This window comes from Manacus vitellinus, unplaced genomic scaffold (genome assembly GCF_001715985.3).
Source record: "Manacus vitellinus isolate BGI_N305 unplaced genomic scaffold, ASM171598v3 scaffold_13_pilon, whole genome shotgun sequence".
NCBI lineage: Eukaryota > Metazoa > Chordata > Aves > Passeriformes > Pipridae > Manacus > Manacus vitellinus.
In genome coordinates this window covers 10,169,490-10,192,743 of record NW_021938999.1, presented here as the reverse complement: position 1 = coordinate 10,192,743, position 23,254 = coordinate 10,169,490, and the positions used below count along the sequence as shown (strand labels likewise).

The window sequence follows — 23,254 nt, the reverse complement described above, 5'->3', positions numbered from 1 at the left end:
GCAAACCTTGGAGTCAAAGTACAGCACAGAGCCATCATAAATTACCGAAGTCAACTGTTTTAAATAGCATGAAGAGCCCAGGACTCTGCCTTGCTGAAGACCCAGTAAGTGAAAAATTATTTTGAAGTTGAAGTCTTCAAACCCAATTCACTCTGCCCTTTGCTTCTGATAGGCAAGTAAATGCAGATACACACAACATCCCCTGCCCCTTCAGAGCAAAGTCCAAGTACCAAAATTGCCTTCTGCAAACACATACAGCAATGCTCTGCAAGAGGTTTGGGCATATAGTTTGTTGTCTACAGGTCAGCAACAGAGAGTTTCAGGGATCAGCTGTACACTTTGATCCTTTTGATGTGAAAACTTCTATGTAACAGTAGTCAGGAGAATTCTTGCAGGGCACTGCATTCTCCTTTTGTGAGCTTAGTCCTGAACAATGTATTTGTGCAATGACTCAGAGGAAGGCACTGCCTCTTGAATGTAAAGCCTGCACTAGACCAATGGTCTCCTCAATTCTACCCCTGACATCTGGGGCCATCCTCCAACGCTTTTTGGCACTGTGGCATTTGGAAGTTCAATAACCTTTGAGCGACTGGTTGAACATTCAGAGCTGGTAAAGGAAACAGCCAAACTTTCAATACACAAAGTCATTCTATAAAGGGAGCTCATAAGGGAGGGAACCAGCTACTGCAAGAGAATTCCAATAACAGAGGCTACCACAAAATTCCTGTTTAATATGAAAACAGCCATGCTGACAGAAGTAGACTGGGCATTGTACACTGGATTTATTCTGGGCCTGCATTTTGTCAGTCTCAGAAGTAGCCCAGTGTGACAGGATGCTGAAATCACTGAGTTAAAATCAGGCAAGTCACACCTCTCACACTGCTCAGTGTGTGCATAGGAACAGCCACATGGAGTCAGACTAGAAGCCTGGCCAATCCATTACACTTTCTCCAATAGCATACATATAGGTAGAGTACAATAGTATTATTAGCCCTTTTTATAAAATAAACCCTTCTGCTGCAATGCTTAAAATTATCTAACTCAATATTGAAGCAATATTGCACAGCCGTTTTCGATCTTCCTCAGCTCTGGTCTACAGCTAGAAGGTCGAGCAGAGGCCAAATCTAAATTGAAGAGTCTTCTGATTGCTTAGCTTCCTCAGATGAACACAGAGAGGTAGGTGGGAGTCACAGCTCTGAGAGAGAAAAAGAGGGGAGAAGCTGGACCACAGATCATCCTGTCCTGGATTGCCACAAACACAATCACGAAACAAGCTGGTTTAGCTTCCCTGTGACCTGTCGGCTTTCACACTCCATCTGCCCTGTACTCAGATCCTTTGCTGAGTTATTTCAGCACATTAATTTGCCAGAAAACCTGACTAAAGATTTCCCCTTCTTAACTGACTTCACAGACTGAAATAGCTCAGTTAAGAATCTGTAAATGCCTCTGTCGGAGGAGTTCAGACTCCAGTGAAACTTCAACCAATTTGCTAACAGGGTATCAGCAAAGCACACTATACTCACAATAAAGCTGCCACTTCTAAACCAAGAAGTCAAACCACAACCAAGAGAAAAATAAGGAAGCCTTATGTATACAGCCCACACAGCAAGAGTCACTCAACAGAGTTATAAGTTACTTCATTATATTTTGTTCCCACACAGAACATTTCACGATATGCCTCCAAACAAATTTGGAGCAGCACAAATTTAACACAGTGTCTCCCATATCATACCTCTGGCAGCCTTAACTCTTGCCCTTGAAATCTGACCTAGCCTGTCCTGTGCCTGTTTATGAGTTAAGAGTTTGCATAAGACAACTGCTTACATTTTATCATCTTTCTACACAGTTGAAAAGAATACTAAAAAAACCCCTCAAATTAATTAACAGGAGCACTGAAATCACCTAGCTGCTTCAAGAACTAGAAGTGATGCTCTTATGTTTCTGAAGAGGAATTTCAAAACTAAAATACCTGGAGCCTCGGCATTTGGTCACATTGCAACTTGCCTTACTGGGTTTTAAAGCAACCAAATTTTGCCTCTGCGTTTAAGAAGGTATTATAGCAGAGAAACAGCAAAACACTATATGCCCTTGAACTTTAATTTAATTCACTTCTGAAATGCGACGTGGCACTACTGCAGCAATCAGCAGACGGTCTAACGTTATGTAAACAATTTCAAAAGCCAGATGGATATAGAATAGATTAAGTGCTAGTTTGGAAGAAGTTTGCAGCTCCAGTATGTAAGAAAGAACTACAAAATATACACAGATTTTTAGAAGCTGGATGTTTTAGGTTAGCACTAGCACATTTTTACAAGCAGCCTCTATACATCAAGTCATCTTATTGCCTCTGTTGACAGTAGACAACAAGGAGTCGACAGACATCAGAAATGTTAAGAGTCACCAAATGATTCTATAAGTAAGTTGTGAAGTTGTTCATTCCACCATGAAAACTTGTTAGTCCCATCTGCCAGGATACTAGGGACATAAACTGTGTATTACCCAGCATTTTTTACTCCTCTCGCAGCATAAAAAAGTTAATGTAAAAAGAAAATAATCACATTCTCCCTTCACACACACCCTTGCTCCTCACACACCAACTGCAAGGCGTAAGACCTAAAAAAAAGCCTTTAATAAATCAGTTTAAAAGTGACTGCCTAGCACTACATGTTATTTTTCAGTCAAATAATCAAGCTACATCATGAATTTTCACCAGTCTACTGCAAAACCCATGAAAGGTTTATAAAAATAATTATGTGCAAATAATTATATTAAATATGATTATCCATCATTAACCATCTTCCAACTGCAGGTCAACAAGTGCTAGTTTGTCATGAAGTGATCAGGTATCAAGTTCTGCTCTTTTTGCAGAGCTAGGCACTTCAGTGTGATATTTATGTCATGTGAGCTCCTGACTTCTGGCTGTCAGCACCAACATCGGATCATAGTTCACCTCCAGATACCTACAGATTGCTTTGATGAGCAGTTACATTCTTCAAAAAGGCAGAGCTCATTGACATAAAGCGCCTCGGTGGTGGTGTACTTCACCAGGAACCCAACCCTGTGCAGTTTCATTGAACTGAAAGCCACTTGTTCTTTAACTTTTATTAAGTTCACTTAGGTTGACCAAATGAGCTTCCCTAAAGTAAACAGGGTTATAAAATATCAGGATGATTCTATCTTTAGGTGCTCCATAGAAACAAATACTTAGTTCAACTAGAAAACTTTAAAAATGACTTTAGATACAAAAGTGTAACAATTATACTGCGCAATACATCTTTATATATCACTAAGCCCATGAAATTATAATTAAAAAAAAGTTTTTGCACCATCAAGAACAGCCACAAGTCCTGAACCTCCATTCTTTATGCATCCTTTATCAGAATAAACTGAAACTTGGGAATGCTTGGGATTCAAAATACCCTGAGCACATACTAGTGCAACACCACAAAGCATACATAATCCATCAGAAATGGGGAAGGGAGGGGGAAGGAAAAAATAGCAAGAATTCAGATGGTGCTTTATTATACAAGCATGAAAGTAAGTTCCTTTGGAAAATAACTTCTTGGGTGGACTTCTGGACCAGTGAGGTAGCCCAATGGGAGAGAAAAAAAGTGGAAGTGGAACTTGGTCCCCATGCGTGATACCTGCCAGACGGTCCCAGCCCGGGGCGAGGCCGGGGCCCGGCAGGCCGCCCCCCATACGGCGGGGGGCCCGACGCCGCCCGAGTGGGCCATAAAGTGCTGCAGCAGAACACGATCCAGACAAAAGCAATGTAAACAGGTGACTGATACCGGTCTCTTTGTCCGCACCGCGGCCCAGGTAAGGCGCGCGGAGCGGGGCCCCCGCGGGCTCAGGACGGCGCCACGGGGAAAGGCGGCGCCACCCGCACCATCGGGGGACAGGTGCCACGCAGAGGATTCGCTTTGCCGCCCGCCGCCGCGCCCCGCCAGCTCCGCCGGTCCACCACCGCTGCCCCGCACACGCGCATGGTGCTTGGGAACGTGGTGAGGCGCTGGGGGTGCCGCCTTCCAAAATCTCCTCCAGCGATCTACCGCCGAAGCCGGCTTATCCAGGCGGCCGCCGCCGGGGCTTGCCCGCTCTCTGTCCGCCTTTGCCGCCCGGCGGCTCCGGCGCCTCCCGCCGCCGCCTTCCTCCTCCTGCCCCGCCTGCCGGGGGTGGGGCCACGACGGCCGAGCCCGCTGGCCTAGCCCGCTCCCTTCTGCGCCGCCGCCGCCGCCTCCCGCCGCTTGCGCTTGCCGCCCGCCCGCCCCGGCCCGGCGCTTGCGTCGGCGGCCGGCGAGGCGCCGCTTGCCGCGCGGCGGCGGGTTGCCGCTCCCGAGGGCGAGTGGCGGGTCGTGGCGACGACAGCCGGCAGAGGAGTATCCGTAGACGTCCTTGCTGCGGAGGATGACCGGGGAGAACTCGTGCTTGAGGCTGCAGAGGAAGTTCCACAGCTCCGAGTCGGAGCTCATAAACTCAGTGGACTTGGGCATGAAGAGCTTGAGGGCGTCGCCCAGCGCCTTGGTGCCAGCGAAGGAGACCTGCCTGAGCGCGAAAATACACAACTTTTCTCACTTCCCCCTCCAGCCCCAGGCGGCGGCCGCCCGTATCGCCGCCAAAAGCTGCCGCCCTGCCAGCCGCCGGCCGACCGGGCTCCCGCCGCCGCCGCCGCGGCGGCTCCCCGCCCTCTAGCGGCTTCAAAAATCTTCCCCGGCTCCTACTCTGCCAGTTGCGCCCTGCTTCCACTACTGCGGGTTCATGGAGGCAGAGGAAACGGGGTGGCGGGGACAGACGCCCGAGAAGGCAGCGCGGACGCCCAGCCCCGATGGGCAGGCTCGGCCACGCCGGGCGCCGACCCGTGTGTTGAGCGACGATTCCGATGTCCTGCGCCCACGCCACAAAATGGCGCTTTGAAAGTCCCGGCGGGGCCTTCGGCGTCGCGGCCCGCCCCCCCCGCGCCGCCCGTTGGCCGTTCGAAACGCGTCTGAGCGGGACCGCGGCCCCGCCCCGTCGGGGGCGGTGGCCGCGGGCGCGCGGCCGGGGGGGCCCGGAGCTTTTGGGCCCCCGCAGCGTGAGTCCCGCGGGGCTCGGTCAGTTCGGACCCCCACGCGACGCCGAGCCCCGAACCCCCATCCCCAGTAAGGTGTTCCAGCTGGCGGCCCCTTCCCGCAGGGAAGGGCGTGACGGTCCCGCGTGGCGGGGTGAGCTCTGAGCCGTGTGCCGGCGTCGCGCCTCGCTTCGAGGGTGAGGATCCTCACAGGGAGGTCGACGAAGGTGGTTTGGTGACTGAAATATGTTTGAGTAAGGGTCTGGTTGGACACTTCGATGGGCAAGCTCCCCGGAGGAGGAGCCATGAATACACTGAGTGAAATGACAAAAATAGGTCAACAGACGTGATACAGTGAAGTTCTTTACATGATATTAAATACATCCATCCTGTTGCAGTGGGGTTTTTTAGCATGAACCTGTAGGCCGGTCAGTCAACAACATCATAAGTCACAGAATCACAGAACAGTGAAGGTTGGAAGGAACCTCTGGAGGTACCTGGTCCAACCTTCCTGCTCAAGCAGGGCCACCTAAAGCAGGTTATCCAGGATCATGTCTAAATGGCTTTTGAACATCTCCAAGGATGGAGATGACGACTGATAGGACTTGAGAAATCGGAATGAAGCTGCATCAGGGGAAGTTCAGATTTGACATCAAGAAAAAGTTCTCTGAGAGGGTAATTGGTCACTGGAACAGGCTCCGCAGCAAAACGATCACAGCACCAACCCTGTCAGAGTTCAAGGAACATCTCAGTTATAGTCTTTCTCATATGGTTTAGTTTTAGGTATTCCTGTGAGGAGCAGAGAGTTGGACTCTGATCTTTGTGGGTGCTTTCAATCTCTCTGGGCAACCTGTGCCAGGGCTCGGTCACCCTCACAGTAAAAAGGTGTTTCCTGATGTTTGGAAGGAACCTTCTGTGTTTCGGTTTGTGCCCATTGCCTCTGGTCCTGTCACTGGGCACCATGAGAAGAGCCCAGCTCTACTCTCTCTGCTCCCTCCCTTCAGGTACCTGTGTACACTGATGAGATTCCCCGAGCCTTCTCTTCTCCAGGCTGAACAGTCCCAGCTCGCTCAGCCTTTCCTCACAGGAGAGATACTCCAGCCTCTTCATCATCTTTGCGGTCCTTTGTTGGACTCTCTCCGGTGTGTCTATGTTTCTCTTGTACTGAGAAACCCAGAACTGGACTCCAGGTGTGGCCTCACCAGCACTGAATAAAGTGGAAAGATCACCTCCCTCAAGCTGCGAGCAATACTTTGCATAATGCAGCCCAGGATACTTTTCCCCTTCTTTGTGGCAAGGGCACATTGCTTGCTCATGTTCAACCTGGTGTCCACCAAGACCCCCAGGTCCTTTTCTCCCAAGCTGCTTTCTGTCAAGACTGAAATATTTACAGCATCAGTGGAATTGGCTTGATATCCCAACAAAGCATGTCCCAAATGAAGCAGTAAAAACTTGCACTGGTTGAGCCCTCTGAGAGTCACCACCTCTCTGAATCCACATCAGCATTTCTTCCTGCACAGCACTGCTACAATTGCACAATTTTGTCAGCTGTTGTGAAATCCCATGATCCTCTAGATCATGCTTTCCAATACTTCAGAGATTGCTGTCATAGGGAGAGTGTCCTGTTAGGTTCTTGGATTGTTGCAGTTAAACCAGAGCTCTTTCCAGCACCCAGAACAGCAAGGTGTCAGGAAGGACAGCGATGGTTTAACCTTTCACTACAAATCCTGATGGGGGTTTGATTAGACCCCTAACTAATTACTTTCTCTCAGCATTGGTAAAGGGTGAGGAATAACATTTTTCTTCATAGACAGTCTTTGTTCTGTAATTAATCTTTCAGTTTAGGATAGGGAAATCTTTTATTCTCAACTCATCAAGAACTTAAATTGGAATGTCTAGAAATCCAGTCAAGTAGGAGGCAGAAATTCTGCGTAAGAAATTATTCCTTACTGCCAGTGGAAATAATTAATTTTCTTCACAGTATAATTCAACCTGTGTTCATGGGAAACTCAAGAATATTAATCCAAATAACCATTTAGAGTGGATATTAACAAAGATATTTTAAATCTTCATGGGGACAATCTCGAAGTACAGCCATGTTCTAAATCAGCTTTATAAATGACCTATTTTTTAAAAGGAAACCTTTTCCAAAATGATGGTGTTAGTGCCATTTTTAATCAGATTCATTTCACAGCATACTGTGCTGTAAAGCACAGTCATGTAGCCAGATTGGTTTAACTGAGGGAGATGTCCTATGAAGCAGAGAATAAAAGCCCCGAGCTGAAAGCATTAGGGACAGGCATCTCTTGATCCAGCGATGCTGCTGTTAGTCACACTCTGGTGTATGAGGGTCGCAGCCACGAGGTCACCACAGCTTAGCAAGTGGCTCATCACTTGGACCACAAGAGCTGACCTGTGCTCACATTCTCAGTGGCAGGAGCTATCAAACTATCCAATTCAGCAGCTCACCTGACTAGAGGGCTCTCGTTAAACTGCAGAAATCCAGTTGCCCATTGGCCATAACCTTTTTTCCAGAAATCACAAACATTTCTGGCATATGACTCAAAAATCATGGAGACAGAGACGGGGATTTTTCAGCAAGCAGTAAATGAGTCACTATAACTATAAGTGAAAAGAGAGATCAGCACATTTTTGTCTTAATCAGAATTTATTCATTATTTGGATTTTTTTGCTTCCAGGATGGACAATACCATTTTAAGGCATGGGATATAATCTCACTTTTACAACTTCATTATGAGTTTTCTGCAGTGTAACACTCTCGTTTTAATACCCTACAAAGTCAACTCAAGAAAATCCACAGTAATTGGCTATCTTTTAGTAATTTCCAATAGCTCAGTACAGTAATAACGATGATAATAAAATTAATAATCCTTTGGAAGTGCATAGCTCTTCATTTCAATCATACTACATCTTATAAGCATTAATTATCACTCACAGTACTCATGAGTTATATAAGTAAATATTGCCTTTCCTTAATAGATGAATAAAATGAAAAAGTGGATCAAAATGGCTTGACTAAGATGTGTAAACTTGATTACTTAATTTTCTGTAGATCTTCTAACAATCATTGTTCTAAAAATACAGGAAATGTCTACATTGGAACAGAGAGGAGTAAAAAAAAACCCTGTAATCATTGCTCTCAATTATTTGTTGGAATTTCTTTTCTTTATAGAATTCTTGAGAATGACGAGTGAAGTAGCAATTGAGATATTGGTACATAAATTGCTACACAACAAGGACACTTTATTTTTTTTAAAAATTCCTTTCTAGTACCACAAAAACTCACAGGTAACTGACAATTATTTTAAATGCTAACAATCTTATGATCCCACCATTTTGAGTCCTGTTGATGAATCCTAAAATTCTGGATATTAAGTCGCACCACTTATGCTGCTGGGACTTTTCCTCCAGCATACTTATGCTCTTCTACCCAGATCAGCAAGAACAGGCTTACTGTCCAATGTCTTTTCCTAATATCTTTACCTCTGCTGTTGAGAGGTTGCATTAACTGGCAGCCTGCTTCAGTTAATTTGATTCCTAAATGTCTTTAGCATACTTTCAGGAAAGTTTGCATGGCAGTGCAAACATGATTCCACATCCATTAGCAACTAAACTTCAGATGTTACCCAATAGTCATCAGGTTCCTGTGTCTGAGAAGTGCTCAGACAAGCACTGGCAAAATTCCTGAAAATACTTTAGAAAACAGACAAAAGCAAATAATTTACAAGAATAGTTTCTCAAGCAGTTATTTGAGGAAAAAAAATGCAGAATCACTGTGTGTAGAAATCACAGCTGCAGTCAAAAAGGGAAATAGGGTGTTAGGAATCACTGTGGAAGGGATAGAAAGCAAAACAGAAGAGAGCATTCTGCTGAATGCAAGTCCATTGTGCCTCCAGGAATCTTGAATACCGTGCATTTCTAGCCTTACCATCTCTAAATGAATATAGCAATGATACAAAGAAGGGCAACTGGGATGAGTAAAAATATGGAACAGCTTCTCTATGAGAAGAGATTAAATAGGCTAAGACTCTTCAGCTTGAAAAAAACAGATGGCTGAGGATGAATATGATAAAGGTTTATAAAACTGTGATAGTACAAAGAAGGCAGATAAGAAATTATTATGTCTTAGTTTTCATAATCTAAGAATGACAGAGAAGCAGATGAAGCTATAAAGCAGAAAACTAAATGACCAAAAAGACATGCTTTTTTATTTTTTTTCTGATGAATCATAATTCCTCTGTGGAACTCATTTTCCAGCAAAGTTGTGGGTCCCAAAATGGAAAAATGTACCCTAGTACATTTACAGGCATTACAGAGCACACCATTCAAAATGATTAGACATGACTGGAAGAAAAAAATCCACCAATAACTGTTGCACATGAAAACCTTGGGCTCAGAAAGGGCATAAGCTGAGGGCTAGGAAAGGAAGGAAGAATATATCTAGGGAAGTAATTCTCAATGTTTGCAATATTCTCACATACTTTTCCTAACCTTCCTCTTCTGGCCTCTAACAGACACGGAAGCTGGACTAGGTGGACCCTGGAACTGGGCATCAAAGCTGGTTGTACTCTATGGACCTGTTAGAATACAGAAGAGGGCATCCACACCAATTAAATATAGTATTTCTCTCCCAGAGCTTTATTGTTTCATCAGCTTGCAGCAACTAAAGAATATATTCTTGACATAAAAAGTAGCAAAGCATTTGCAAAGAAATGCAGAGGTTACAAAATCCACCAGCAGTCAAGAACCACACTCTGGCAGGGGCACAGCAAGGACTGAGCCTGAGGTAAAGTGTATTCCACTGGCTCTGATCATTACATACTCATTATTCACATTGTCCATTGCCTCAATACAATTTCAAAATAGTCTTTCAAAATGATGACTGGCTACATCAGAGGGGAAGAAAGGATTTTTTTAAAATAAGCTTTTATTTTAATAGCATTCATTGTCAGTAATGTTTGAAAGAAGAAAACTTCTCTAACATATTTTAGCAGAAGACTTTGGTACATTCAAAAAAAACCCGAAGGAAAAGTAAAAATAAAAATACACAAAGAAGCATGCTTTGTGATACAGAGAGCACTGCTGGAAGATATTTCAGCAGAGGCTGTTTAACATTTAACTTTTTTCACATTCTGGGAAGTTATCTGTACGTGATGCACATAACTATACAAACTCTGCATCACTTGTCATTGCCCTGCAATTGAAAAATGCTGATAATAGCTGTGTCTGTGGTCACTACAGTCTTGAGGGTCAGTAATGGTCTCTTGGTCTAAAACATTAAGAAGCCCTTGGGTTTTACATCCAATGTGAAAACTTTTCTCTCTAATGCTGTTTTTATTTCACCTTATTTTTCTCTTATGCCTTTCAGTCCATCTAAGCCTTCTGTTTTACCTCCCCTGTTGGCTTTGACTGTATTATTACCAAATGTTCTATCTTTTCTACTCCTAGAGTAGTTCACGGGATGTTAACGTTACTGTAGACAAAGTAACACTAACCACTGTGCCCTCTTTGGAAAGTCAGTGCAAAAGAGACATGCTGAGACATACATCGTATTGTCTTCACCAAGTAAGTTGGTAAGGCGAGTAATCAAATAATGGAACGTGGTGTAGGTAGAGAATGCAGATTTTGGAAGCTGAATATGCTAGACTAAGGGGAAAAAGCCCCCCCCCATTCTGATTATACAATAAATGCTTCCACAGATTAGATTATTTCACAATACCTATTCCAATTTCTTTTGTGTTCTTACCTATTTCATTCTAGGACAGCTTCCAAATAAAGCTTCAGAAGGAGGATTGAGCTCTGCACTCCTCAGGCTGCTGGGAGTGCCTGGAGCCTTTCACTGGAGCGAGAGCAGTGGGAGGTGGTCTCCTAGCCTGCAGGAGACGTGCCATTGTTGAGAAACTGTCACCATGAGAAGATGTCACCAGGGTGTGCAGCAACACAAGAAAAAATGTTTTTAGGGGAGATTGTACATTCGACCAGGTTACACAGAGAGGTGTTCAGAAACCTACTGCACACAGTCCTGGGCAGCCTCCTTTTTCTGACCCTGCTCTGAACAGTGAGGTTGGAGCAGATGATTGCAGGTGTCCCGGCAAACCTCCACAATACTGTGAATCTATGGTTCCATTGACAGAAAAGGCAAAGCCTTTTTTTCCCCTTTTTCTTCTTTTTCTTTTCATCTTCTTTTTTAAAATTCTGGTTTCTGCTGGTATAATTTCTGCTGGAACATTCTCCTTCTTCTATTTCTCCAGTTACTTTCTGTCTAAAATATGTTCCTTACTGTAGATCCTTCAAAGGATAATCCTCATTTATAAAACAGAAATATAATCTTGACTACTTTCCAATATGGGACCAAGTGGTGTGTTTTCAGTATTATCAAAGGTGTAAAATGGGTCAGTCTAGTACTGCTTTCTGAATATAATTCCAGCATAAGAAATATGTTGCTCAAGAACATGGTTCTCACACATCACAGACCATGTCATCTTGTAATATTGATCACACTGTTTCCTGAGGCACCTTATTTAAAGTACGGTCATTGTTAAAACAAATGTGAATTTCATTCACTTGTCTCAAACCAGACATTTTTTAAAGCCTACTAGCAATTATTTAATGACCTTATTAATTAAATCTTATTTCTTGATACCGTGTGGCTGAGCACGTCAGCTCAGGAATTCTTTTCATGATACCCTCCAGCCTGTGCTGCCGTTTTCCTTCCTACCAGATGAGCTGACAGGACAAATTCACTCCAGAACAGAGGGAGCCGCAATTGATTTTTTTTGTTGTTTAACTTGCCACAGGATACAATGCAATGTTTATACTGGATTTATGTTTTATGCTGGCCTAGGGAGGACACAATACATGATCCAGCATAAAGTCCATGGAGAGAAGATACCCTCCAAAATGCTTTGAGTGAATTAGAGCAAGGGAGATGATACTAGCTCGGCTTTGTATGTCATATGGATGTAGCTTTATTAAATAGATACTTACAGCAGCTTTACTGTGTCACCGGACCATGTCTTAGCCAGGATCGCTCTTATTTTATTCTCTTTGTCCAAATGAATCCTGCGAACCCTGCTGCCCGCTGTGTTTGTTTTAATGGAAAGTGACAGAAACCGGTCTTTTTTTCAGGTCGCCTCTGGCACTTTCACAGGGCAGAGAAAGTAAGCTTCAGACACTTTAGGTGAAAAAGGGTCTTGATCTCTCTGTTTCAGTGAAAGTTGTAAGCAGTCAATTATCATGTAGATGTTCGCTGTTAGCATTAACACCTCCTTTTGAATCTCTCTTTTGTTCTCCAAGTTAGGCATGGGCTTCAAAAGCCTGGAAGGCTTATCTCCGACCTGCTCCCTTGCTCCTGCCAAGGGCCCCGTGTCCCGGCCGCAGAGGGGCAGGGGCCTTCAGTGGCCCCTGTTTGCAGCGCTGGGAGCCGGCAGGGGAGACCTGGCGGAGGGAACGCGGAGGTGCCACGTCACCTCACATGAGCTGAATCCCTTTACTAAACTGATATCTTGCCCCGACTTACACCTGCTAGAATTCCACCCACATTACTTTTAGTTGTATCATTTTCTATTCCTTAGAAGTATTTTTAATGTTATTCAATGCAGATCCAGTTCAAACCCCTCAACTGTGACTTATAAAAATTTCCCTAAATATTCTAATAATTTATAGTTCTGTAACACTTGGTTGATAGCATTCTTTATAATCCTTTTAAAATTCGTGTGATTTCATGCCAGCACATAATAAATATCAAAACTGGATAATGTGAACACAGTAATTATTTTGACCATTTTTAATAACATTTTTACGAAGAAAGAATAAAAATAGAATTATAATACCTTGAGAACTGGGGTTTTAGATTTTCAAATGAAAGAACAGATTCTGTATAGCTGTAGATATTCTTCATTTCAATACAGGCACAGTGACTGCTACTAGCTGAGGTTCTGACCTTACACATGATCTGCATTATTATAAAGGTTCTCTACAAAAAGGGCGAGTTCATTCATACTCGTGAACCTGAAATGGCTCCAGGTGGATAAGTAGCTCATTTACCAGTATTTTAAAATTATCTTTAAGAAATACTGTGAATTTCTTAATGTCTTTGTTCTCACAGAGGTATATATGAGTGTTATTAACCAGCGATTGCATAAAATATTTTCCAAAATATACAAGTGCCCCAAACTTTAACTGTAAAGTGAAAAAGTGAGTTAACAAATTGTGTATATTTGATTCCCACTCCCTTCAGCTACCTTTGGAAGGCTCCTCCAAACAAGAAATGGTAGTTGTTTAATCTTTTACTGACTTAAACCCATGGTAAGACCTAGTGTGGTCAGTTTGTGTGGCATTTCAGTTTAGTTTATACTGGCTCCTATTCAGTTTAAGCTCAAAGAGCCATTGTTGCTCACATTTAAGGGTATCCACGTACAGGTTACTACTGGTTTAATTAAAGCCATCTAATTAAGTCAGAATTTTCACTGTCCATTAGCATTCTTTTACATCTGCATTTTGAGTTCTAAGTTTTTGACACTGGGAGCCTAAAGTCTGAAGTTAATGCATTGTCTGGAGGGAGCTGCTCAGTGCTTGGCATTTGCAATTCATGGCCTGAGCCATTCATTATTCCCTTGCAGGCAGTGAGAACTGCAAATGGCCCATCACTTTGGAAAAAGTGAACATTATTTAGAAGCGTAAATGAAGATGCCAGAGGCTAACCTCAAGTCTTGTCCGAAACACAGACGGGCTTCTCTGCTCTGTAGCAATGGATTGGACACATCGTAGCAGAGAAATACCACATTTATCCTCAGCATTACATATTATATGCCCCAGAACCATCTTCCCTTTCATATTCCTCATACTCTCCATTCCTTTTCTGGCTTCTTCCTGATCCATATTCTTCCTGGTCGTCCCTCCCTGACTGAAAGCTGAATCACTGAAATTCCTGCCCATTTGCTTCCTGCTAAAATGAGCCGGCATTTCCAAAAGCACCACTTCCTCCCACTGACTAATATAGTACAATATCCTACAACACAGGTTTGCTTTGCTTGCTGCATGTTCTGTTTTGTCCCACAATGCTTATAGAATCAAACAATTTAATTACAAAGTAAATATGATAATATGTAGATCTTGATAGGTACATGCCATGTACAATAGCAAAGGAAAAATAAGTTGGGGAAAAAACAATAGAGGAAACTAAAAAGCTGAGACTGAGACTCCAGGACTGATGTAACAATTATCGATAACTGCTGAAAATGGTTGCTAGACATAACCTCTCTTTGCATAAAATTTGGACAAACAAAACCAAAACAAATATCCAAAACCAACCAAACAAAAAAACCCCCACAAACTCACCAAGGCAGAGATGGTAGAATGGCTTTCCTCGGTGGCAGGCATTTCCTAACAGACAGTTCTTGTGCCAGGAGAGGTTAAAACACGTGAAGATGGAGAGCTGTCCAATTATACAGAAGTGGAAAGATTAGAAAGGAATTAGAAAATGAGCGAGAAAGACAAGTGGATTGCAAGGAAATGCTTCACCTGATCACAAACTAAATCAGATGTTTTTTAAATCACTGAAGTCTCTGGTGTAGGCTAGCTGTCAGCATGGATATGGGCATTTCAGCCATTTATCTCCATTGATTTTAGAAAAATGTTATGCTTAGTTTAGGTAAGAGTCCTCTGGGAATCCTGATTAAAATGAAATTAATTCTATCACAGTTGTAGATATATTTTCAGTCAAAACTGATCATTTCCAACGACCAGTCTCTTCTTTAAACTAACCTACATCACTTATGCAACACCCAGAGCAGAAGTGGAGAGATTGGTGGCAAAAACAAATTGGCCATTGATAAATCAGTTCAGCTCCTATGCAGCCTTCTCCTGTCTCTCCTTATGGACTGTATTCCAGTTCATTATCTCTCCTAGAAGTCACTTACCACTTCATACTTGTGAACCAATCCCTAGTTACTTCCTCTTCAAACAGCATCTCCAGGTTCTGATCCAGAGATGCACCACTTAGCTATGGCCAGTAAAAAGATGAACAAAACTACCAAAACTAGGTTAAAGAGTTTTCACTGGGAAACCATTTGGACATATAGCTCCTAGTACCGACTAGAGCTACTGATTATCTGCCACGCCCATGTTTGACTTGAACTCTCCTGTTATCACTCAACCCAGTTGTCTCAAACTATGGCTAATACAGTGTAGGATTTCTTTAGTATAATTCATTGGCACTACTGCATTTTGTAGACCTGACTAATCATGCACTGGCAGAAAAACATGAGCCGTGGTCTCCCAAAAGTGTTGTAAGTCCTGAGCTGTTGCTTGCTTTAAATTTATCACCAAAATAACTATTCTGAAAATTCTGCTGTCTATGGCAGGATAAAATATTTTTAAAATTTTGAACATATACATATCTTCAGGATAAAACCCCTCTTTCCTGTCCAAGCTCAGTTGACATGGAAATATACTTTGCCACATCTAAGTTTCTGCATTTCAAATGCAGAGCTCTGTAAGGTGAGAGAAACGGTGCTGGGGGCAGCACAGGCAGGCTGCTCTACCAGGGAAGGCCTGGAAGCCAGGAGCTGAGGATGACAACAATACTGCCTCATCGATGAGGTGTCAGGAAATTGAGATGATGAGTCCGGATCAGGAGCAGGTCTGGAGGCGGTGATCAGAGTCAGCCTCAGGCCACTGATCAGCCAGGAGGACTGTGATGTTGAATCAGGTCTGAGGCTAAGCCAGGGTGTCAAGGTCAGAAGGAGAAGGTCTGAGAGGAGGTGCAGACACAGCTGCAAACCAAAGAGCGTTAACATAAAAGCAGCTCCAGAGGGAAGGAGGCTCTCTCTTCATTTCCTTTGCAACAGCTTTTACCAGAGAAAAGGCTGAGCTTGACTAAGGTGGCCAAACTCCTTGGAGCTGGGAGAGGCACTGATGGCTCTGAGAAGAGCTTATTGGGATAGACTGAAGGTCCATTTGTGATAGTGGCCAGCTGTACTACTGGCTTCACCCTCTTTTATTGCCCTGCAAGCCAGGTACTCTCAATGAACAAGAAGCTCTGCTCCTAGCTGTCTTCTGTATTTTCTTCTCTTCTAATATCCAAGTAAAGGGAGGTAGAAACAAGTAGAAGAACCAGCACCACTATGGCTGCAACCCTCCAACACCAACATCAACAGTGTGAGAACTGCCACCACCAACTTCTGCACCTCTCACTGTTTTTGAGAAGAGACAAGGACTGCAACTACTGCCGCACCCAACACCTTAGTATAGCAAGCCCCATAAACTGTGACCTGAAGAAATAGCTCCCACCATTCCCAAATTTTCCTCTCTGTTCCCAAGGGCTATTTGGGTCAGCCTTGTTTTGTTATGTGTATCACTGCCCTTCTCAGCTACTATGTCTCCTGTCTGTCCAGTTAATGCCTCAGTTTTTTACACACACAAACCCCATTCACCTTTCATTTCCTCTCTCTGTAATATTTCTCTTGCATGCAGTTCCTTCTGCTCTCAAACTGTTTTCATTTTCTTCTTTGTCCCTTTTTTTCCATTTTTCTTTCACCTGTCACCAAATCATGTTACTCCTTTCCACCAGTCTACAGGAAAAGGGTTAGTTGCATTGTATCAGAGTGCACTTCTTGCCTCCTGCCACTTGACATGGTTAGGTGGTGGCATTGGTGGAGGTTCAGGCAGCAGTGGCAACAGAAGTGCTGCAAATTCAGCTGCAGGGTGAAAATTGTGTAGTGGCATGGTGGTGCTCCTCTCTTCTTTCCCCATGCAAGGGTTGTGGGGGTGCAAGAAAAATGCTTCCATTTCCCTCTCTTAGTACTGGATGCTGAGGGAGAGAAGATCCTGTTACCACAGGTGGTGGTGGCAAGTAGTGGTCAGCAGCTGGGCTGGCATCAGCAGTAGGTGGAGTGCTGCTGCTCTGGAGCAACTGAAAGGCCACAGAGTTCTCCTCCATGACTGTGCTCAGGCTTCCCCTAATCCACGTTGTGCTGGTTTAAAGGTAAACCAGCAGGGGAAATGAACTCAACTCAAAAGAGAGATTATAAGTCAGAATAACAATTTAATAAAATAATACAGTAAGTACAATTATACAAACAAACAATTGGTTTTAACTCACAAAACCCAAATATATAGCCCAGCACCCTGGGGCATGAACAGAGTGGTGTTCTTTGGGGCCCCTGCATCCAAAGGAAAAGGAGAGGGGAAAACCTGTTGGTGAGAGTGCTGTTGCAGTCTGGTCAAGAGTGGTGATTGCAGTCCGGTCGAGAGTGATGGTTGCAGTCTGGTTGAGAGTGGTGATCTGCAGTGTTCCTCTGGATCCCATGAGTGGTTCCAAAAGTTCCAAGACTCCAAGATTATATATTCTCCAGTTCAGGCAGGAATGCTCAGTACTTCCCTCAGGGCAGGGAGTTCCACAAAAGAGTGTGAGGACAGGGAGAAACTCTCCTATCTCGAAGGCCTCTTAACACCTAGTTTATAGCCTGAGGAGTCAGGCTGCTCTGGGCAGAAGGTGTAAATAGTCTATTGATACCAGTTTCTGGGAAATGGCATGGAAGGCTATAGAATACACAGTTTTGGGTTACACCCATCCAGTGATGAACTGGTCCCAGCTGTTCTAACTAGGACACACGTGAATTTTTAGCATTCACAACATAATCTGCTCAGGAGAAACGTGAGTGTCCTGTGCAATGAACATGGTCTGGCAACCAGCAGCTGGGGTTTAGATTACTCTGGAAAGAATTTCAAGGAGAATAGGAACTCTTTTAAGGAGACACACAGAAAGGCTAAGGGCAATAGCCCAGAAGAACCTCATTTTATTAATAAATAGACTGCATTACTAGTACCACAAACTCACAGCCTAAATCTATCTATCCAGTCAGGATAGAGCACAGAGTCAAACACATTATAAAGGCAAGAGATCAAGAGTGAAACTGAATGTATTGCAGTGGATTAACTAGAAATGTGGGGTTCAATCATTGTTCTTTGGAAGGACCATTTGTAGTTGCTGTTGGTGAAAACATTCTCTCTGGTTTCACAAACATTGTACAAAAGATTCAGTGCTTCTAGATGACTATGAAAGTCCCTGTGCTGCAATGGCAACTGCTTGGAAAGCACCACAGCAGTAGTTTCAGGTAGGCAGCAGGACACAGTACTACCATCCCTCTGCCAAGTATGTATTCACACAGTGTGCAAGCAGAGATTAACCACAGCCACCCAGTGAGGGACAATCCTTTCTGTGCTTGTGTTTGAGTTCATTGGCTCTGGTGCAGCACAGGACCATGTGTTGAGGATACCACTTCTCTAGCACCTATTCTCACAACTCTTCCTTAATCTTTGGGTAGCATGAGACTTAGCAAGGTGCGACTCAAACATCCTCCTCTCTCTGTGATGCAAAGAAGTCCAGGTGATACATTATTTAAATGAAAAGGCATTATTAGGAAAGGACAGGAGAACAAAATAGGAAATACCAATAAGCAACCATAAATCCATGGTGCATCCCTTTGGCAGAGCAGATCTAGAAAAGCTGTGAATGTGAAATTTAACATGGTGAAGAAGCAATGGGATGGTTTCTGTAGTAGGAGTGCTCGGACTTTTAGACTGTGAAACACAGTTCATGGGAAAGACAAATGGGGAATGGTTGTGGGCTGTTTCTCATCATACGAGATCTAGAAGGCATAAAATCAAATTCTCAGGTGGCAAACAAAAGAGACACTTCTCTATGCACTGCATAATTGAGCTGTGGAACTAATTGCAAGATGCCATGGGTTTCAAAAGCCTACATGATTCAAAGAATAATTAGACAAATTCATGGCTGAAAATAATTTACCAGGCACTATTAAAAGAAATCACACCACAGGATCAGGCCTTGGCCTGGATGTGCTAGTGACAAGCCTGGTTGTCTCTGCAGGATTAAGCCTAGAGAATAGCCTTGAGATGCCGATCCTCCTCCAGGTACATAAGTGGCAGTTGCTGTACTGATGATGATGAAAATAATAATTAACATTACAGGGCTAGATAAAATTATAGTTCTGAAGGATACTGCAACAAGGTGGCCTAATTTGAGGATGAGAAGCATGGCACAGACAGGGGCCCAGGGTTCCCCTCTAGCATGTGAAAACTAAACCCTATAAGGAAACTTGTGATTTTTGTTTACAAACTTTGCACTTATTAATTTTAAAAGGAATAATATTAGTAAAAGGCATCTGTCATCACTGAAGTAACCCATAAGCAAGTCTCAGAGACTATAATTAGAAGGGGGGGGAGAAGAAAATTAGATTTTTACCATAACCAGTTTTAACTGGGAATATGCTAATATAAGGTAGTACCTACTGAACCAAGTAGTTTACCAAGAGGAAATAGAAACCCTATAAGGCTGACAAAAATATCCAACTTGTTGTGTCCTAATGCAGCAAGTGAAGGCTGTAATCACATACTTACTTTAGGCACCTAAGTTAAATACTGAGATGCCCATGGAAAACACATGAATCTTCAACTGAAGAAAAAAAAAAAAGGCCTAGTTTCAGATGCTCTGAATTTGTTTTTGAAATACACTACAGTAGGTAGTGTGCATGCTCCAAGATTGCTTTCTTGGACTTTTCCAGGCACTGATGTACAGTGTACTCTCCCATTTTCTCATTTTCTAAGCATTATCTGCACAGAGGTGACACAAAAGAATTCTTCTCTATCCTCTACAAGCAGAAAAAATTATTAAAGGCCAGTAATGAAAGAGTAATCACACCTCACCCATGACAAATGGACATCAGGATCAACACAAAGCTAAGGGAGAACATGAGAGCTATCACCCTGAAGACACAGATGTCTGTCACTTCCCTAAAGATTTTTTGACAGAATGTGGGCCAACCAGGGGCAGATGCCGTACAGATGTTCACTCTGGTTACCTGTGGGAAACACTGGAAAATGCTGGAATCAGGTATCCTGTGTGCCAGGACTGTCAGAAGTGTTCCAGGCCATCCAACTGTGCACAGTAAACCTTCCTACATTGTGTTGCTCTGAAAATAAGGCAACCCTTAGGGATACCGTGGTTCAGCTAATGCCAAACAGCTGCAATCCAGTTTTGAGTTCAGCATACATACCTGTAGATAGTTGTTAGCAGTTGGCTAGCTGTCTGCCTGCAAAGATTTCAATAATATCAAGGTTATTTTATCAACACTGAATTACTTAATAAATGGATTTGGTTATGTGACACGTGGCTGTATGAGCACTTGAAAAAGACAAGCCATTGAATCCAAAACATAAAATAGCTACCTATCATAAAATAACCGTGAGACAAACAGTAATAACACAACTGACTGAAAACGAATGGGAATATGCCGCCTTCACTGTACAGTGCTGTACTCTTTCACCACAGTCTAAAATGTCCTCATTCTAATTCTTACCATTTTTCACTTCAAGGTTGTGAGCACAAGACATTCCCTGTTTGTGTTATATCCCAACCCACCCCATCTGAGTCATTGACCTCTTGGGTGTGTGTTGTATATCATCGATGCCTTAATCCCACCTCTGTACATAAATTTCTTCCTTCTTCTTACAGACACTTTGGAGGTCACTGCATGCAGCAGCAACACAGATGACACTGGCTTCACTAGTGTTGTAGGAAGAACCATCCTGCCTTTGGCCCAGCTGTACTGTCTCCCATCACTGCAGAGTGGCTGAACACGGCAAGACCTTTTCCCCCACATGGGACAGCTCATCTGCCTGTGCTGTCTCTGTATCTGGCAGGAATGGACTGAAGGCAGGAGCATGCCCTAGTGGAAAATCCTTGGCTGAACATGTCAGCAAGCTACACCCACTCTAACCAAACCAGGCCAAAAGAGAGGTATTTTCTCTTTCTAGAGGGAAACAACCAGCTTCTCCTCTCCTGTCTCTTTCTTTTCTCTAGGAGAAAACAAACTTTACAGCAGGTTTTTCTTCAGCTTAGGCCTACCAAGTGAGTGTCCAAGAGCCACATTTCCCAGCAGTCCCCTGCACTGAGGCTCCCTGCTAGAAATAAGTTATTGTGCCCTCAGTGCTATTTGAGGTTTCTTCCTAAACAGTGAAGGGTCAAGACCACCTGTAACTTAGCAAATACAGTCCCTCTTCCATTGCCAGTAACTGAGGACAGGGAGGCAGGGAGGGCTGTCCTACTACTAGCTCCAAAGGGTCTGCTCATGCTTCTACCTACTCACATAGATTTTCTGGAAAATCTTTTAATCCAAGGAGGCTTTTTTTTTTGCATTTGGTACTGTTCTAAATATATTTTAAACTTATTAATAGAGATCAAACATTTTAAAATTTTATCTTTCAACTTAAAGCTAGATCATCATAGAATCATAGAATCATGGTTACTAGACCATGGCACTAAGTGCCACAACCAGTCTCATCTTAAAATCCTCCAGGGACAGAGAATCCACCACCTCCCTGGGCAGCCCATTCCAATGTCTGATTACCCTCTCTACAAAGAATTTCTTCCTAATATCTAACCTAAACCTCCCCTGGCAGAGCTTAAGACCATGACCTCTTGTCTTACTGAGAGCTGCCTGGGAGAAGAGACCAACCCCCACCTGGCTACAACCTCCTTTCAGGAAGTTGTAGAGAGTGATGAGGTCTCTCTCTCCTGAGCCTCCTCTTCTCCAGGCTAAAGAACCCCAGCTCCCTCAGCCTCTCTTCATAGGACTTGTGCTCGAGTCCCTTCACCAGCCTTGTTGCTCTTCTCTGGACCTGCTCCAGCACCTCAATATCCTTCCTGAACTGAGGAGCCCAGACCTGGACACAGTACTCAAGGTGTGGCCTCACCACTCTGAGTACATGGGAAGAACACTTCCAGATGGAGTGAATCAAACCTGGCCACGGATGCCACCTGGCCTTCTTGGCCACCTGGGCACGCTCCTGGCTCCGTTCCAGCTCCTGTCCAATTCCAAACTCCCAGGTCCGCTTTCTGCCTGGCTCGCTCTCCAGCCACTCTGTGCCCAGCCTGTAGCACTGCAGGGGGTTGTTGTAACATGGGGATGTTTCTTAAGACATTCAGTTTGCTCCAGAAAAGCCTTGTGTTGAAACTAGTATTGGTTACTGCATACCATTCAACTTCATATTGTTCATCAGAAACTTCTCTTTTTTAAAAGATCATTTCCCATAAGTCAGCATGCAGTTTCACTGGTATGCTTTTCTTTCTCTTTTTTGAATATAGAATAACTTGATCCCCTTCTCATATTACTGGAAAAGTATTTATATTTCATAACCATTTGACTTCTTTTACTGAACTTGATAATATCTTGACTAGAATCTTTACATCTGAATTTAATAATTTGTCCTGGACTCTGCTTTCCTGTGATAGGGATAACTATTATCTCGTGAGCTACAATAGAAGCTGGCTCATCGGTAACCCATCAGATCTGCTGGTGCTGTGAGGGTGCAGAGTTTTACCATGTTCCACGGTGATATTCTGGCAGATAATACTCTGTCATAGATATCCCATTGTGTCCAACAACTGAAGTGACAGCAGCTTTCATTTAAGAGTTTTCAAAGACTTTTACCTGAGAAGCTGGGAAGAGAAGATGGCTGCAGAAAAGCAGAGGGTTTGAGGAAAAAGGCTAGGCTTCCATTTGATGCCTGACATCACACGTGGCTGGCTCAGTATTTCTAATATCACTCATGCAGACCTTCATGTCTGGAATGGCTATCTGGTTCACACAGCAGGAGAAAGACAGTATGTAAGTTCCTCAAATGTAGCTGTTTGAGCAGCTGAGGGAAGGGAGAGTGCAGACTTACGGAAAGATTCAACAAAAGCATGGGCAGTGCTTATGCTCCTGGGTACGTGTATAAGGAAGGGAAATATTTTGCAGAAAAGGAAGTCAGAAAGATGAAAAAAATGGAAATTAAAATGGAGTCAGGAAGATTTACATTGCTGGGAGATGACAGCAGCCAGGAGGCCTGAGCCAACCCCAGCATCAGCAGCCACCCTGTCAAGCAACACATATTCCTCGGGGCCAATTTCAGACCAACCTTGTGTGTGAGAGAGACCTACATGTTAATGTCTTTAAGATATCAGAAGCCTCACTGGTCTATGTGGCACCCTTGGATAGGTGGGTTTTGCCAGGCACCCCCAGCTGTAACCCCTGGCAGAGGCAAGTTGAAAAGTGTTTGGAGATCCCAGGTCCCCATCTGAGCTCCTTAACCCAAGCTGTCTGTTCAGCTCTAGCAAAG

General features: G+C 43.7%; 1 protein-coding gene and 1 long non-coding RNA gene across 3 annotated transcripts; one reads left to right on the top strand and one right to left on the bottom strand.

Moving 5' to 3' along the window:
- Nucleotides 1-3,850: 3,850 nt before the first annotated feature.
- On the bottom strand, nt 3,851-4,760 carry CCDC71L (coiled-coil domain containing 71 like). Its single transcript, XM_029958064.1, is given in 6 exon segments — nt 3,851-4,012; nt 4,015-4,257; nt 4,260-4,547; nt 4,549-4,642; nt 4,644-4,688; nt 4,750-4,760. Coding segments are annotated over 6 exon segments (843 nt in total).
- Nucleotides 4,761-5,148: 388 nt separating this feature from the next.
- Nucleotides 5,149-12,792, top strand: LOC115307177. Of its 2 annotated transcripts, none has more exons than XR_003915592.1 (3): nt 5,149-5,301; nt 10,517-10,633; nt 10,829-12,792. It is a non-coding gene; the product is annotated as an uncharacterized LOC115307177 (long non-coding RNA). The 2 variants fall into 2 exon arrangements; XR_003915591.1 differs by lacking the exon at nt 5,149-5,301 and adding an exon at nt 9,583-9,854.
- Nucleotides 12,793-23,254: the final 10,462 nt, after the last annotated feature.